At 41.9% G+C, this 16,117-nt stretch overlaps 1 protein-coding gene across 2 annotated transcripts; it reads right to left on the reverse strand.

Moving 5' to 3' along the window:
* Nucleotides 1-623: 623 nt before the first annotated feature.
* snrkb (SNF related kinase b) lies at nucleotides 624-15,981 on the reverse strand. 2 transcript variants are annotated; one of them, XM_044194636.1, is made up of 5 exons: nucleotides 15,851-15,981; nucleotides 14,282-14,702; nucleotides 13,520-13,914; nucleotides 5,961-6,102; nucleotides 624-3,541 (listed from the first exon to the last, which is right to left on the reverse strand). In XM_044194636.1, exons 2-5 carry the CDS (start codon nucleotides 14,515-14,517, stop codon nucleotides 2,389-2,391), a joined length of 1,926 nt encoding a protein of 641 aa, XP_044050571.1. In that variant the 5' UTR covers nucleotides 14,518-14,702; nucleotides 15,851-15,981; the 3' UTR covers nucleotides 624-2,388. The 2 variants fall into 2 exon arrangements, with proteins under 2 accessions (XP_044050571.1, XP_044050570.1); XM_044194635.1 differs by having other exon boundaries at nucleotides 15,681-15,951.
* Between the last annotated feature and the right edge of the window lie 136 nt (nucleotides 15,982-16,117).

The raw sequence follows: 16,117 nt of genomic DNA on the forward strand, positions 1-16,117 counted from the left end.
GAAATATTGTACTTTTTACTCCACTACATTTATTTGACAGCTACAGTTACTAGTTACATTACTAGAGCTGAAATGATTAGTGGATTAATCAATCAACAGAAAATTAATCAGCAATTTATTATTCATTGTCCAAGCAAAGCTAGTTTGTTACAGTTCTTTGTCCCAGTGTGTTGGTAACGTACTAAATGCATTTTGTTCGTCCTCACATGAACATTTGGCTTATTACCACGTATCAGAATAACATTGCCTCAGGTATTATAAACTGAGTAGCACGGCCCAATTAACCTACAATGGGGCTCCAGGGCAAAAATAAACTGTGGGCCCCTATTGGCCCTCCATTCTTCCTACTCTCTGTGCTTAGTGTGTGTATCCTATTACCTATCATTTCAGTTGATATTGTGCTTTAGTGGTGCACATTTTCAAACACATGCAATTTATTGACATACAATTACTGTGGGGATTTAGGGTTCCCTGGGGGTTCGGGGCCCCAGTTGCCTGATTGGTAATCCGGCCTTGTCAAGAAGGGGATTTTAGTTTCCAATGTGTGGGGAAGAAACGGTACACCGTACCGTGTCCATGTCCACATTATCTATAAAATCAGCACAGTGCACACATTCATCCTGTTGATTTAATCCATTTTAATAAATAAATACAGAAAAATAAGTTCATGGCTCCATAGAGACGTGGTCCTAGTTACAATGCAGGTCAGTAGACACAGACACACTGAGAAGAGACAGGCGGCAATCACACAGGAACAAATAATGGGATTTTATCCCTCTTCTGCACAGATTTTATGCTTCCATGGCTGATGAAATGAGTGATAATCAGATTTCACGTGATATCCGCTCCTTATATAGGCAGGGGCCGTCCCATCACAGGTCACAAGGTAAAAATCTAATTTGTTGTAAATAAGCTTTGTTGAAGTATAGGAGGAAGATGTAGCTTATTGTACAGCTTTGGCCTTCTTTAACTAAACTAAATGTTACACTTCTTGTCTCCGCTTCAAAAGAGAAAAATACAGTGTGTATGAGAAAATATGACACACAGAGGCATTATATGGTAAAATAATACCATACAGAGGGACTCCTCAGCTACACAATAACATATCACTGTCATTTGGTCTAAATGACCAAGAAGTCTCTCCATCAGTCCCCGGATACTGCTTGTAGAAAGCTACTAGCTAGTCGTACTGTGTGCAATTCATCACTCAGTGGTTTACCTCAAGGTACTTACAGTTACACAAAAACAATGTCCTGTCAGATCCAAGACACATGGAGGTATATTGTGATAAATAACAGTAATAACATGCACAAAGTCGCATATCTCTTCAGAGAATTAATATCTTTGTCACGTTCTAAAAAAAAAAAAATCAACTTCTGCACATCCAAAATAAAATTGTTATGATCAAATATTATTAAGCTGTTCAGTATAATTAAAAACTGTTCAAAATACAATGGAAGACCTGCATCCTGATCAATGAACCTATCAATAGTATTATACAGTTAGGACAAGTCATTATATCAAGACTTTAGGATTAAGAGAACAGAAAATCATATCATCATCTCAGTCTTCAGCATATATTACACAGTATCATATCATATCATATCATAACAGTCTTAGTCTTTCTTTAATTGAGCTTATATTAAGAGCTTTTAAACCAACGAGAGAAGCAGGTTGTGCAAAGGGAACAGGAAATGAGTGCTACTGTGTAGCAGAAGCTGGTCCAAAGTTTATTCTAATTCATATATTATAAAATATGAAATCATGGATCTACTGAGTGCTAGACCATTTTGACTTTTAGAGTTTTTTACAGTCAGAACCAAAATGACACAATGGCCATGTACAGTATGAAACCCATTTTATCGTTGTAGGCACCTTTTAAACAAACAAAACAGACTATAGCTTATTCAATAAAAACTGTTGCAGTCATTATGTCTATCTCTTCCTGCCATCTTCTTTCTTTAGTCTCCCTCCTTCCTGTAGGTCCAGTATTGTTTCTAAGCTACAGATTGGACACAGTCTAGTCATTGTAATTCTATGGCTGCTCTTGTACACAGCAGCAAATGTGTGAGGTTCTAGTAAGTCTGACTAATGTGCTGTACACCACCTCTAGCTTAACACGATGTTTATTACATGAGCACAATGCTAGAACTGAGTGTCTGTGGGTATGAAGCTATACACCTCCCATCCTGTACACTGGTTGTTTGCATGCTGAGGGCCTTTGCTCTCTTGCCTCAAGGTCTCTGCAGCAGAAAGGCTCAGCAGGGAGCTCAGTGGCTTGCCACTTCAGAAGGTTTGTGCTCTGTAACCAGCCACCTGCCCACTGCTAAGCAGCCTGCATGTCCCAAGTGAGCAGCACATCAAAGGCAGCACCCAGGCTGGTTTCACTTATAGCACATGGCAGCAGTTGTACTGAGCCAGCGGCAGGATCTTGGGCTTGTTGTGTGTTGGTATGTTTAAGGCCAGAGCTTTCTCACACAGAGGGAACTGAAAGAGTCTCTCACGCAGCTTTATGCTATGTCGTTTCCCCTGCTCCACCTTTGGGGCAGCCTCATCCCGGGTCCCCAAAGCATTGTGGGGTTGAGATCTGTCTGTTACGAGGTCAACTCTTCCACCCTCCTCCGTTTTCTCGTCTTGTTCTCCTTCTCTTCCTGTTTTTTGTGCCTCCTTCTCATTCAGAGTGAGTCTGACAGAATGAGTCTGACATGAGTTTGCAGGGATGGAGGGGACAGAGGATTCAGGGAGCAGAGGAGGAGGTTTGTTGGTGTTGTTGTTAGGTTCTGTCTCCTCGTCCTTTCCTTCCTCTGGGCTTGTGGAGTCCGGCTGCCCCTGGCAGCACGGTACCCCCAAACCAGGCAGAGATGACTTCAGATGAGGGACTTCAGATATCTGACTGACCGGCTTGTCTCCATGACTGACTGGCTGGTCTGAAATCACACACCCACTGTCTTCTTTCTCTATTTCCATCTCCATCTCTGCCATCTCTTCCTGCTCATCCTCTTCCTCCTCCATTATCTCCACTGAGCTTCCTAATTCTTCTTCTTCATTTTGTTTCTCTTCCCTGTACTCTTGATCATCTGCTCCATCAAGCATCTCCTCAGCTTCTCTCTCTGGCTCTGCCACAAACAAAGATGCCAAACCTTCACCCTCTTTTGCCATGCTGCCCACCTCCTCCTCCTCCTCCTCCTCCTCCTCCTCTTCCTCCTCCTCTTCTTCTTCTTCCTCACAGATCTGCTGTAGCGCAGGCAGGTTCTTGGTGACGGGAGGCTCTTCAGCTGGAGGTGGACGAAGGGTGAAGCTGAGGCTAGGCTGCCAGGGTCCAGGGAAAGCCTGCTGAGGTGGGCGCCTCGCGGCGAGCAGGTCCCCACACTCAGGTACTCCTGAGCGGGGCGAGCTGGGAGAGAGGGCCCCTGAGAGCCAGTGTGGTGGGGCCTCTGGGCTGAGCAGGGCGTTATCCAGCCCCTGCAGCCAGTGATGGGCCTCGATCTCCTCGAGTGAGGCGCGGCAAGACGGATCCTTCTGGAGCATCCTGGAGATCAGACTGACGGGGAAAAGACAGAAAGGTTTATTGTTTCATGAAAAAGATATAAGCTGGTGTTTGCTTGCTTTATCTCACATTTTGGTGATCAGCCATTACAGCAACTGAACTGACACAGAGAAATGACCTGATTTAGATGTGATCTAGGCCATCTCCACACATCTTAACATCTTACTGATATTGCCTGTATGAGTTTCTAATGTCCAGAAGGTTGTTCTGCTCTATTCTGCTCCTTTTCTGAAATCAAATAGACCATCATGTGACCGAGGGCTAAGTCATATGACAAGTACTGGTTCAGATGTTCCAGGATATATTTGCAGCCGCAGATAATCTAACAAACCACTTGGTTGTTATTTTTAATGCCTGGTGCATTCTAGAGAACTGGAAAGGCGTATAAAAGGCGTTCATTCAGGGAGCTTTCAGAGCAAGGACTGCATGCAGATACAGCTGTTGTTTTACACATGTAACCTGTACTGCGGTTGTTCTCTTTTATGCTGCAATTTGTACCACACTAACCAATTTGGCATGTTTCAGTATTTTTAAACCACCGATTTCACCATCTTCGGTGTATATATGCTCATGTTTAAAGGATAAGGCCAGTTTTGTTGAATTTAATGAAAAGACCAGTCAGTACGTCTCTCTGTCCCAAGCCTATTCATTCCTGCCTGAAGACGGCTCAGAAATATATAATTTCAGTAATTTAACAATAATTTCCTAAAACAGCTGGGCACTCTAGATTTTAGCAAACGTTACTCAAACAGGATTAAATAGTGGATCTTTAGGGGACTATTTTCAGCCACGGATTAATACATTTGTTGCTCTACTGAGTATTTATGTCACCATAATGATGTTTGTAGGATTGACTAACTACAGTGTGTGTTCATGGTAATGAAGGAACATGTCACTCAGTGCAACGGTGTGGCTCACTGATGTGTTTTTAATCATTTTTGGACAACAATGGAGCTCTATGGCACAGAGAAATAAGACATATTAGGCTTCGATACACACACAATACTTGTTAGGATAGGATCAATTCATTGTTGGTTTTGGTCTTTTCATTAGTAGCCTGCCGCACCATCTAGACATAACCTACATATCTGCAGGGTTCAAGGTAAATGCAAGACTTTTTAAGATCTTTTTTAACACCACACAGAATGTGGTTTAATAGCTGTTTCACGGTCATGGTCATCAAGTATGTTGGAAAATCATGTTGGAGACAATATGGCCTAGAATTATCACATATTTTGGATTAACCAATTAAAAATGATTAATTAATTTAAGTTTCTGTAAATTTGGCTAAAATACTGACACAGACACAGCTAGACGCTTCCTAGCTAAAGTAGCTAGCAGTAGTGACAGTGTTTACTACAGGTCTGATGGTGCTGACTGAAACTCAACAAAAAAGGACTGAACAGCCTCCCACAATCCACTGTCAAAACAACCCCACTTTTAGTTTATTGATGTATGATGTATGTCTCCCAACAGCCTTCAATCAGATACAGAAACATTTTAGAACTAATACTCCTGACAAGCAAGAGAAAATATTTCAGACTTTTTAATACCTTCTAAAGCCTCCTTTGAGGAGACTTTTCAAGATCTGCAGATACTCTGTACCAGCATTTGTATTTTTATAGCAAATGTAAAAGGGGTCAGTGCTTTTTGAATGTAGATCTGAATTTTCATTTAGAACCATCTACTTCCTCCACTGATTATTCCTCTGTTAAGTCAATAGTGAGCTAATGAAATTATCTGGAAGACTGTGTTTTGAGGTTTTTACATCATTCACTCTCCAAAGCTGCAGCAGCAGATCAAACTGTATTGATGTATCTGATGCAGTCCTGTGAGCTGAGGACATTGTGTGTGTGTGTGTGTTTTGGTTGGAGGTGCGAGGAGTAGAGGTGAAGTGAGAAGACACATGAGTACATGTGAGTTGTATTTTGTTCCAGGGGTGTGTTTGTATGCCCCTGACAAGACTGAAATACAGTTTAAGGTTCAAGGACACAGATGTTTTTGCATGAAACAAAACAAAAGCCAATATTTGATCGATAGCACTCACCGTTTAAAGCCGAGTATTCACTGTTTTAGCAAGAACTGTATTTGCAGCAGGGTGGAGAAGCATCTGACACAACTAGGACACTAACATTATCCACTGAAACACACACTAATGAGATGATTTTACGGTCAGCAGCTTCTTAAGGCAGGGTGACCCACCACATCTATTCAACAGCAGAAAACCTCTGAGAGAGAATAAGCCTTTAAATGAAGAATCAATTTACAATCAAGAAATATAACGTGCAAAGACAGTAAAATCTTTGTATTTTACAGATGATTCTTTTTTTTCTGGAGCTGTGATCAGAGATGAATCTAAATCTTTTCAAACCATTGCTATGGAGTAACCCCAGTGTCATTCATCAGTACTCACTCTCTGCAGTCGTCTGAGACATGTTCAGGGACACAGTAGCGACAGTCCAGAATCATGACCAGAGTCTCACTGTCGTTGGTTTCCTGGAAGGGAGGGACTCCACACACCAACATGTACAGGATCACCCCAAGAGACCAGATATCTGGAACACACACACACACACACACACAGAAAAGCATAAAAATTTGCCTTAAATAGCAAATCATCTCAGGCCTTAAAATAACCTACAATCCCCCTGCTATCAGATCATATTTAGAATTCTGTGAGCCTCATAGTTCATAAGGGATATTAAAAAATATTTGTCCCTTTTGAATTTGACTTGAAAACACCATTTTCTGAAGCAGCCTATAGATTAGGTGAAAAATCTGATTCTGTCCTACAAACAGACATAAAAGGATCAACTCTGGATGAAGGTCAAAATAACGGCATTATGTATTGATTCCGGGAAAACTTTTCTCTCACCTCCTTCACATCCTCGACAGAGAGGTCGGAGGTCAGGGTGGGTAACGGAGCAAAGTTTGCATTAGGTTATTCCTCAATGAAACGAAAAAATCTAAGAGGAAAGTGCATGAGTAACAAGGATGTCCAGTTTTATGTGTCTAAAGGGTGAGCCCTCAGCTGCAGACAGCTGGGCTTGGTGCTCTTCTCCCCTGACTCAACCACACACGCAGGCTTCCTGGTGCAGACCGACAGTGCTGACAGTGTGTTCTTTTCCCATCTCCTCCCTTTCCTTCCCCTCATCCCCCCTCATCCTCATGCAGGCCCAGTGAGAGGTGGTCCATGTGAACTGAACCAGGCGAGAACACTGTGGCCGGTTCAAGGAAACACACACACACACACACACACACACACACACACACACACACACACACACACACACACAGAGTAAAGGGAGCTGAGGGCTGAAGGCCACAACAAACAGAGGGCTTGTTGTGGTGTTGTGCTATTCTGAGAATGATCTTGCTTTCCTTCTTTTTTTCTGTCTCTGTTTCTCCCAAATACTGGAAATAGGAGCACTGCACATTCTGTTCACATGTGTGTTAACCCTCGTGTGACACTAGATATAAAGCCAGATCATATATCTAATAAAAGCTGCCTCTACTAATATCACATTTGTTTATCAAGTCAGTTAAAGGCCAATTCAAGTTATTGTTGATAGTGATTTTTTTCCTATTTTTTTCTATTTTCAGTTTTGTCATCGTAGAGTTTCACAGAAAGCACTGCAGTCAATATATAGAAAGTGATTAAAACACAATTTGTTCAGTACTTTGGTTCATTTATTATTTTAGACTGCTGACAAAATCTTGCTATTTTTGCCACAAAAAAATCCCTGATATCAAGTTGTTTTTAGAAAAAGGCTCATATCAACATCCTTTTCTGAGAATATAGGTACAGAGCATTAGATAAGAATGCAGCATCATTGCCTGTGCAATCAACTTGTCAATTAGTTCACACTATTTAAAATTACACATGTAATAGTGTAATAGGATTGGTGATTTAGGATACTGATAATCACTGCATTGCAGAGATCTGGACTACTTTATTATATATATATATATATATATATATATATAATATACAGCTGTATCAGCAAAAACTTGAAAAAATGCCAGATGTTGTCAAACACCTGCCTTTGTAAATAAATGTTTTCATTATAATATTCTAAGCAGATCAGAAACAGAGGGATTCAAAAATCTACTCTTAAAGAATACAATAAAAATCCAAACACTGTAGTTCATTCAGATTCATAGAATCTCATACGTACCAGTCCCATGTGTGATAAACATTCAACTCAACATTGTACTCATGATGGTCCAAACAACAGCCCTCAGTCCTCATCATACAATGTACACTCACATGTACACTCATTTCAGTCTAGAGAAGTGTTATGCAACAGGGAGGAGAAGCCACTGAGTGCTGGGAGTGTACTTTTCTCTGCTCACTGGGGAATATCACACATTCTCACCATGCATTAGTGGCCTGCTGACAGCACAAACATCGACAGCACAAACATCAACTCCACACACACACACACACGCACACACACACAGTTCATATAAATCAGATGTAGACAGGCTGAATCTAGTTTTGAAAAGCAGTTTAACTATAAAAGTGTTAAGCTTGTGCAGAGAGTTCAGCAGTGCTGCAAAGAGGAGCGAAGTGAATGATCCTGGTTCTATGGTCGGCTGTGGCCCTTTCTAAGGGCTGCCCCTTTGAAATGCGCATTTCAATACTAAATACGTCATAAGGGGTCAACAAAGCCGTCCCCGTTCCAAAGGGTCCTCCAAGTTCAGACAAAATATTTTGCCCACATTTGGAGGACAAAACCGGTGTATCCCAGCATCCATTGCATGGCGGTAACTTAAATTGAATAGTGCATTCAGGTCATCAGTCACTGATAATTTACTGTATCAATGTACTGGACCAATTATAAAGCCATTTTCTCATGATCTTGACAAATCTCATTATTCTGATATGATTATCTTCCAACTCTGCTATAATGATCCTGATCAAGCTGGGAAGCAGATAATTGCCTTTTATTGTGCATGCAGTTATACATTTTTCTTGAACTGATATCGGCATCATTGTCACTATCTTTACGACTTTGTGTAGTCACCTTCTAGTGACTCTAGTAGCTCAGCTGAAAATCCCACTCTGATCTGTTATTGCATTATTTCTTGGGAATCAGCTGAGCTTCATGGATAATGTAAGACATGTTACTTAAAATATTTGTACACTCTTTAAACAGCAATTATAATATTGTAAGAAACAGATTTTTACTGGATCCTACATTTCCCCTAATGCAACTCAACAGCGTCTTTTGTTAGACCCTCCCTGCCTTTTAAATGCCCACATCTTTCAAATTCTAAGCACCAAGTTTGTAAAGCTGGCTTTTTTATCAAAATGTTGAAGACTCTATGACATCATCAGGGTTACTTTCTCAAACTTAAGAAATCTCCTCCAGAGCCACAGAAGACATTATACAACTGCTTTCACAGGCTTAGTAGTACTCACCCTGACAAGTAAACTAATCTTCTTATGTAAAATGAGTGCCCCTTTTTGTTATGCACTGAATGCAACATGATTTCAAACAATATAGAAGGTTTTTTTAAAAAAAAAGAAAAATTAAGAATCTGTAGTTGGAATCAACAAGGTGGTCAATTAATGTCCCCTTTATGTGTCTTAAGAGCACCTTTACACACTCTCACATGCTGTGCCCAAAGGACTAATTTATCGTTAGTGTTGTGAAATTTCCCCCAGAGTGATGTGACTGTTTTTGGACTTGGTTGCTAAGAGGGATGATGTTATATTTCCAACACATCTAGTGGTGGTGTGCTGGTTCTGGGGCTTTGCAAGCTTTGAAAAAGTCCTTGTTGATATAAACAGTCCAGCAGCCTTCAGGTTGATATGAAACACTGACAAAGAGGTTTTGTCTAAAAAAAAAACAAACCTCTCCGGCTATGCAACTATTCCTTGATCTAAAATTGGATGTTTGGGGGGGGGGTTCCATGTGCTGCCCCAGCTGGGCAACAAGCAAACATCACCCTCCACCCTGTAGCAGAGAAATTAGTGGTGTAAAAGTCTAAGTCTTTATTCTAAATGAAACTTTTTGCTGTGGTTCAATACATCACACTTTGTGGACACTGGACAGCACATCAGAGAGCTCTAACCCAACTTGACCTCAGACTTCATTACTGTGTCTGACTTATTTTGAATCATCTTCTTCATCTTGTAAATGCTCTTTAAAGAATGGGACTGACACCAAAACCTGCCATTTACAGTTTTAGAAAGCAGTTTTTTCTCCCATCAAATTCAAATTTTGCTGCACTGAAAAAATATTATGTGATGTTACATTGTCTGCTTGGCTCAATTATCCAAGAAAAAAAGACAATTGGACCACATAACAACAAAACAGGCCCATCAGCTGCTTTTCTTAAATTTAATGCTTTGGGCGAATCTTTCTATTACAACCACATGCCACAACCACATTCAATGCTATTAACACCTCAGAGTGTAAATAACAGTGTGTAGCTGACGCCCAGAGAGGCTTACTGTACACTATCTGCCAAATGCAGAAGTTCCTGCTGCTCAGAACATACTCCACCAATTTAGGTCTTCCTCCCTTCTTATCTGACATTTTCTGTGACTTTATTGCCAAGCCCAACTTCTCTGTCGTAACTCACCAATCATTGTCATATTTAGACTGTTTCACGCAGAGCACATTCATATACATACACATTGTAATTCGTGGCCTCCTTAGTCTATGACAAACCAGGATGAACCAGTTCAATCTAAATCTTAAGTGCTAATCGTAACAAAAAAAGGCCGTTTGGCCAAGAAAAAGGACAACACAAACCAGTGGTGTCAACCTTCAACCGACTTAAAGTCATTTTCTCATCTGTTAACTTAATGTGAAGTCTAACATTAACACTTTGACCTCAAAAACTGTACACATGTGTGTGCACACAGTCATGGGCAGATATTATGTAACTGTAGTGTTTATCTTTGTCGAAGGCAAGATATCCCATGGACCTTCCTGCTCCTCCACCGCATCATATGACCATCATCAAACACACACACCATTTCCTCAAACAAAGCACACATATACTGTAAAGACTCCCAGCAGTGAAGGAACCACAATAAACTAAACAGCAGTCTGTTTATAGACAGAAATATCAAAGAGACACAGAGAGCAGTCTATGTGTGTGAGTGTGCATAGAGACGGGTTTATGAGTCACCTTACTAAGCTAAGATCACTGAGGGACATCTCTTCCTCTGTGCAGCTCAGGATTATCACACACACACACACACACACACACACACACACACACATATATATTTATAGGTGTGTGCGTGATGGAAGTGTACACATCAAAGTGATGATATAATCGTGATATCCACAGGTTGAGTCATGTCAGAGTAAAATAGAACAGAAAAGTGCACTTGAGTTGAAGTGAAGCAGAAGATGTAAAAAAAATAACACACATAAATGGATTTAAATGGACGCCCTTCATGTGGATGTTTTTAGAAACAGGAACTAACATGAAAAAAGGAACTAATGCAACTCATGACTCATGTTGAAGTTATGGATGCATGCAAGCAGCGTTTCTTCATCACCACTCCTTTTTATACATGTGTTCTTGCTTAATGAAGAAAACCACCCCACCGAGACCATCATTAGCAGACAACATCACAAGATAAAATAGGAGAAAAAGAAAACTACAGACCTTTAGTTTTTTTTTTGTTGTTTTTTTTTTTTTTTTTTTTTTTTTTTTTTTTTTTTTTAAAAAGGAGCTGTATGCGACATTCACTGCCACTAAATGTAGCACTGGAGCACCAGCATCTCAGACCAAAACAAATGGGTGCTACGGCCTACCAGACTCCACTGAGAAAAACAGTAATATTATCTTGCAGATTATCGTAAAACACACTTGCTATACGGAAACCCGCTGGGTGAGCGGGCGCATGAGAAGCTTACGCACATTGCATCCTGGTACATGTAGGCGCTGCAGGCACGGCTCCGCTGGCACTGCCGCTGAGGATCAATATAGCATGCACTGAGGAATTTATTGCTTCAATGGACTACATTTACCATCAGCACTGACTGGACATCCACATAAAAAGGTGCTGAATTTTCCCTTTAATTCACCGAGTTAGATGAGAAAAGAAACAGCTGTTGTATTGCTCTCCGCAAAGCCAACAGTTGCACAGGGAGGGACTCACATGCACCACTATGCATGCGCGGCCGGACTGGCTACCAAAACAAAGAACAGAGAAGCTCAGATGACAACACACAGAAAGGGGGTGTGACGTCATTCTCTGCTCAGGACGCCATTACTCCACTATATATTTACACAGCACAGTTGTTTGTTGCTATATTAATGTTCAGAATCTCATATACAGAACGTTTAAAAAAACACTTTCACTCGTGTTGACCCATTTGCAACTCATCCTTGTCATAGGCAGTATTTCCTGTAAACAAAAACAAATGCTGCATATGTCCTTCCACAAGAACAGCTCCTAATTGCAGTTGGGATACATTTGTATTCAGTGCGGATGCATTTGTAGTCACCAGAATAAATAGCGCCCAAACCCTGCCAAAAGCCAGCCTAGTCCAGCTTAGCAGATAAGACCACCAGCCTCCCTGAAGTGGACATGCTGTGTCTCCCCTCAGGAGACATGAGACCAAATCCCTCAGTTTTCCTTCTGTTCCTATAATCAAATCTCACAATCTATCGGCCTGCCTCACCTCTAATGTCACACAGATCCCAGCAGTATAGACCAACCTTTGTACTATGGATAAACAGTGATGCATGGTACTTTCTCTTTCTGCTATCTGTCTTTCTCTCTCTTTTACACACACACACACACACACACACACACACACACACACACGCACACGCACACGCACACGCACACGCACACACACACACACACGTACATAAATGCTTGCTATGCAGTGTGAGAGCCCAGTGGTGAGCTGCAGTGTTTGGTTCCACTGCAGAACGTGCCCAGCTGGCTCATGACTGGCTGGCTTGCCTAGACTGACCCAGATACACAGACTAATCCTTTACAGACATACACACAAACACACACAGATCCATACATACACACAGGCACAAACACATACAAGCACATAAATATGGAAAGGTATACAGAGCATGAACACACATGCTAAGATACATACACAGGGTCAAGGGGACAAATGTGGCCACACAAACCCTCTCACACATGGAAAGTGATGAATGCACACACACACACACACACACACAGGCTCATGAAAAGAGGCACAATTACAAACAATACAGCCCTCCAGCTGAATTGGGCATATGGACTATTTGTCATGTAATCAGTTTGTTGTAGCTGCGGCAAACATGATCAGAACCAGAACATCTAATAAATGGACCTTGAGCTAAGATTGTTTGATCTGTTTGGGGTGGGAAATAATTGAATCAGTTAAGCTGAAGTGGATTTATTCACTTAAAATAAGGTTTTAGATTTAGACAGTTTTTGATCCTCAATAGCAACATTTCAAATGCTGATCTCAGGACAGGATTACTAGGACGTCGCATATAACCCCTGGCTATGATTTGAATGTGAGTGTGCATTTAATGTGGGTACTAGAACCCACATTAAATACTTGCAAGTATTTGCAATACTAATGCAAATACTTGCTTATCTAGGCCAATGGTTCCCAACCTTTATAGCTTGTGACCCCTTAAACAAAGAGATGCCTACTTGTGACCCCTCGTCACTTGTTGCATATGTCTACCGGTTGTGACCAGTTTAACCAAAGAGTGATTTTTTCCCTTGTATTACATAAATGATTCATCATAGGTAAAATTGTCCAGTAATTCAGCAGAAAATAAGCTAAGTTTAGAGGAAAGTCTCTATTCTGTTATTCATCTTGCGACGCTTCAGATTTCTCTTGAGACCCCATGTGGGGTCCTGACCCCCAGGTTGGAAAACCACTGGTCTAGACCAACAGTTCAGTTTCAACAATACCGGATACAAAAAATAAATAAATAAAATAAAATCAACATTTCTCTGTTTCTCACCCACAGCTGGAGCATCATACTCTTCTCCCAGCAGAATCTCTGGAGCGGAGTACGCCAGCGACCCACAGCTGGTGGCCAACATTGTCCCAGGTTGGAATAAGTTGCTGAACCCAAAGTCTGTCAGCTTCACTGCCCCCTGTTGGGGAAAGAACACCACATTCTCTGGCTTCAAATCCCGGTGCACCACGTGGAGCTGGTGGCAGTACGCCACACCGCGCACAATCTGGGCGAAATGACGCTTGGCGGTGCCCTCAGCCACACCTCCCTCATGGCGGAGGATGTAGTCGTAGAGGTCGCCTCCCTCGGCCAGCTCCATGACCAGGTAGAGGGTGGTGGGTGTGTCGATGACCTCGTAGAGGCGAACCACGTTGGGATGCTGCACCAGCCTCATGCACCTAAAAATAAGAAGTAATGGTGGTGAGATAATTGTCTAATGGGGTAATCTGAGGAACTAAAAATATTAAATTTAAATAGAATTTTAAATAAGGATGCTTTGAGTGGTGCAACTCCTTCAGGGCACCTTAAAATTTAGACAGGAGGAGCTTTCTTTTTTTGTTCCATTTTTGGCTCAGATAGGATTCAAATGGATCACACACAGTCTAAAATCAGCATGTCTGTTTGAAATCCCATTAAATGTGACCTAAAACATAGCTGACTACAAAGTGCTCCCACTTTTGTTTTTCAGCCTGTTTTTTAAACCCTTTTCTAACCTTAATCTTTTCTACTCAACCTCTGTCTTTCCAAATAATTACTATTCTTTACCTCACTTCCTGTAAGAGGTGGCTTGTTGCCATAACATCAAGTTTTGTCTTGTCAATCATCTTGACAGCAACGAGTTGCCCGGTGTTGACATGACGAGCCAGTTTGACCACAGCAAAGTGGCCCCTGCCCAACGTCCGACCCAGATGGTACAGTCCACTGAGATCAGAGCGACTGGGGCTGCACCTGGGGTCAAGATGTCCATCCTGAGCTGAGGTTATTTCTCCAGAGGAGTCCATGTTTGAAACAAAGACAGGATTCGGAAGGGAGGAAGGTAGAGGAGGGATTGAAAAGGAATGTTTCAGGAAGACTGAGAGAGGTATAAAAGGAAAAAGGAGATGGAAAATTGTTGTCTCAAGGTGTCAGGGACAGATGGAGGCGGTGGTTTGCAGGGCAGCAAAGTTCTTCACTGGTGGGGAGTCGCCTGGCAGGACAAAGAAAAGACAACACAATGAGACAAAATGAGAGTGCTGATGATTTTGGCCTTTGGCCCAAAGGGAAAAGGGCTTAGATGAGGTCAGCTGCTGCTAATGCCTCATCTCTTCAAGCACTGGACCAGAAATATATTGATATTTCACATCTTTTAACAAAGGCAGAGAAGACAGAACAAGTTTAAATTAAGTAGTGAAGACTAGATTATAATGTATGGGTCAAATATTCTTTTATTGTCTGTGATGTTTCGCTCTATCTCAAATAACACCCATCCAGCACAAATGGCATGCCAAATCAATAAGGTAACAGGAAACCATAATGTATGTATGTATGTATGTATGTGTGTGTGTGCGTGCGTGCGTGCGTGCGTGCACATAAATGTGTGTTAGTCCGTCATTAGTTTGGCTAAGAGGGTCAGAAGGTCGCATTTCTTCCCCAGAGTAACACGGTCAGCTGCCATCATCATCTTCATTATCATGGTCATCATTAATGCAATTACCACTGCCAACTTATGCTATTCATTCTCATCACTGTCAACACCATATTATCAACATCATCATCACCACTTATTTATCACTTTACAGCAGCATCACTATTACCATTAAAGACAACAGCAGCCTTTCCCCACATGCTTAAAGCCCCTCTCACAGCTTCACTGGCCCAAGTGGACGGAGGCAGGCCTCACCGTGTTAATATGCACTGATATCCTTGGCTATACAGTTTTATCCGATCCAAAACACTGGGTAATCTTGCCTACGGGCCGCTACACTTGTGTTAAGGCCAGCTGTTCTCTACTTGGCCTCAACTGCAGTCCCGAGTTGGCACATACGCATGTAGTCCTGCTCCCGGCTGCTGCTCAACACCTCTAAACAAACGCTACCAACAACCTCGCTGACAGCGCCACAGGAATATAATGCCGCTACTGGACAAGAGAGACAGCAATGAAAATACAGTAACAGTGCCAACTTACCATTGTTGTGCAAATATCCCGTAGCTGCTGCTGTTCAGCTAACGGTTCTACTTCTTTCTGTCACTCTAAAGCCTCACACTTAATGTTGAATTCACAAGTAGAAAATGACAGCGCCGCCTTCTCGTTTTCTTTCATTATACTCCATGTTCGCGGCCAATGTGTGCACATACTTTTCTCATGACTGGCTGCCTGCTTCAGTTCATTCCAGACTCCCGAGCTTTGTGACCGCGCGCCCGCTCCGCAGAGAGAAACGCACACAAGACAGAGTGGGACGGAACATTCCGTGCGTGCGCGTGCATGTACATACGCGCGTGTGTCCAGCTTCCTTCTGACGTCAATACATTCCAACTCGCTCCCGCGGCGCAGCAGCAGCCAGCGGCCGCGAGCTTCTCGTACGCAGTGGAGAGAGGAAAAATGACTGAATGAATGCTTCGGAT

Source organism: Siniperca chuatsi, linkage group LG4 (assembly GCF_020085105.1).
Source record: "Siniperca chuatsi isolate FFG_IHB_CAS linkage group LG4, ASM2008510v1, whole genome shotgun sequence".
NCBI lineage: Eukaryota > Metazoa > Chordata > Actinopteri > Centrarchiformes > Sinipercidae > Siniperca > Siniperca chuatsi.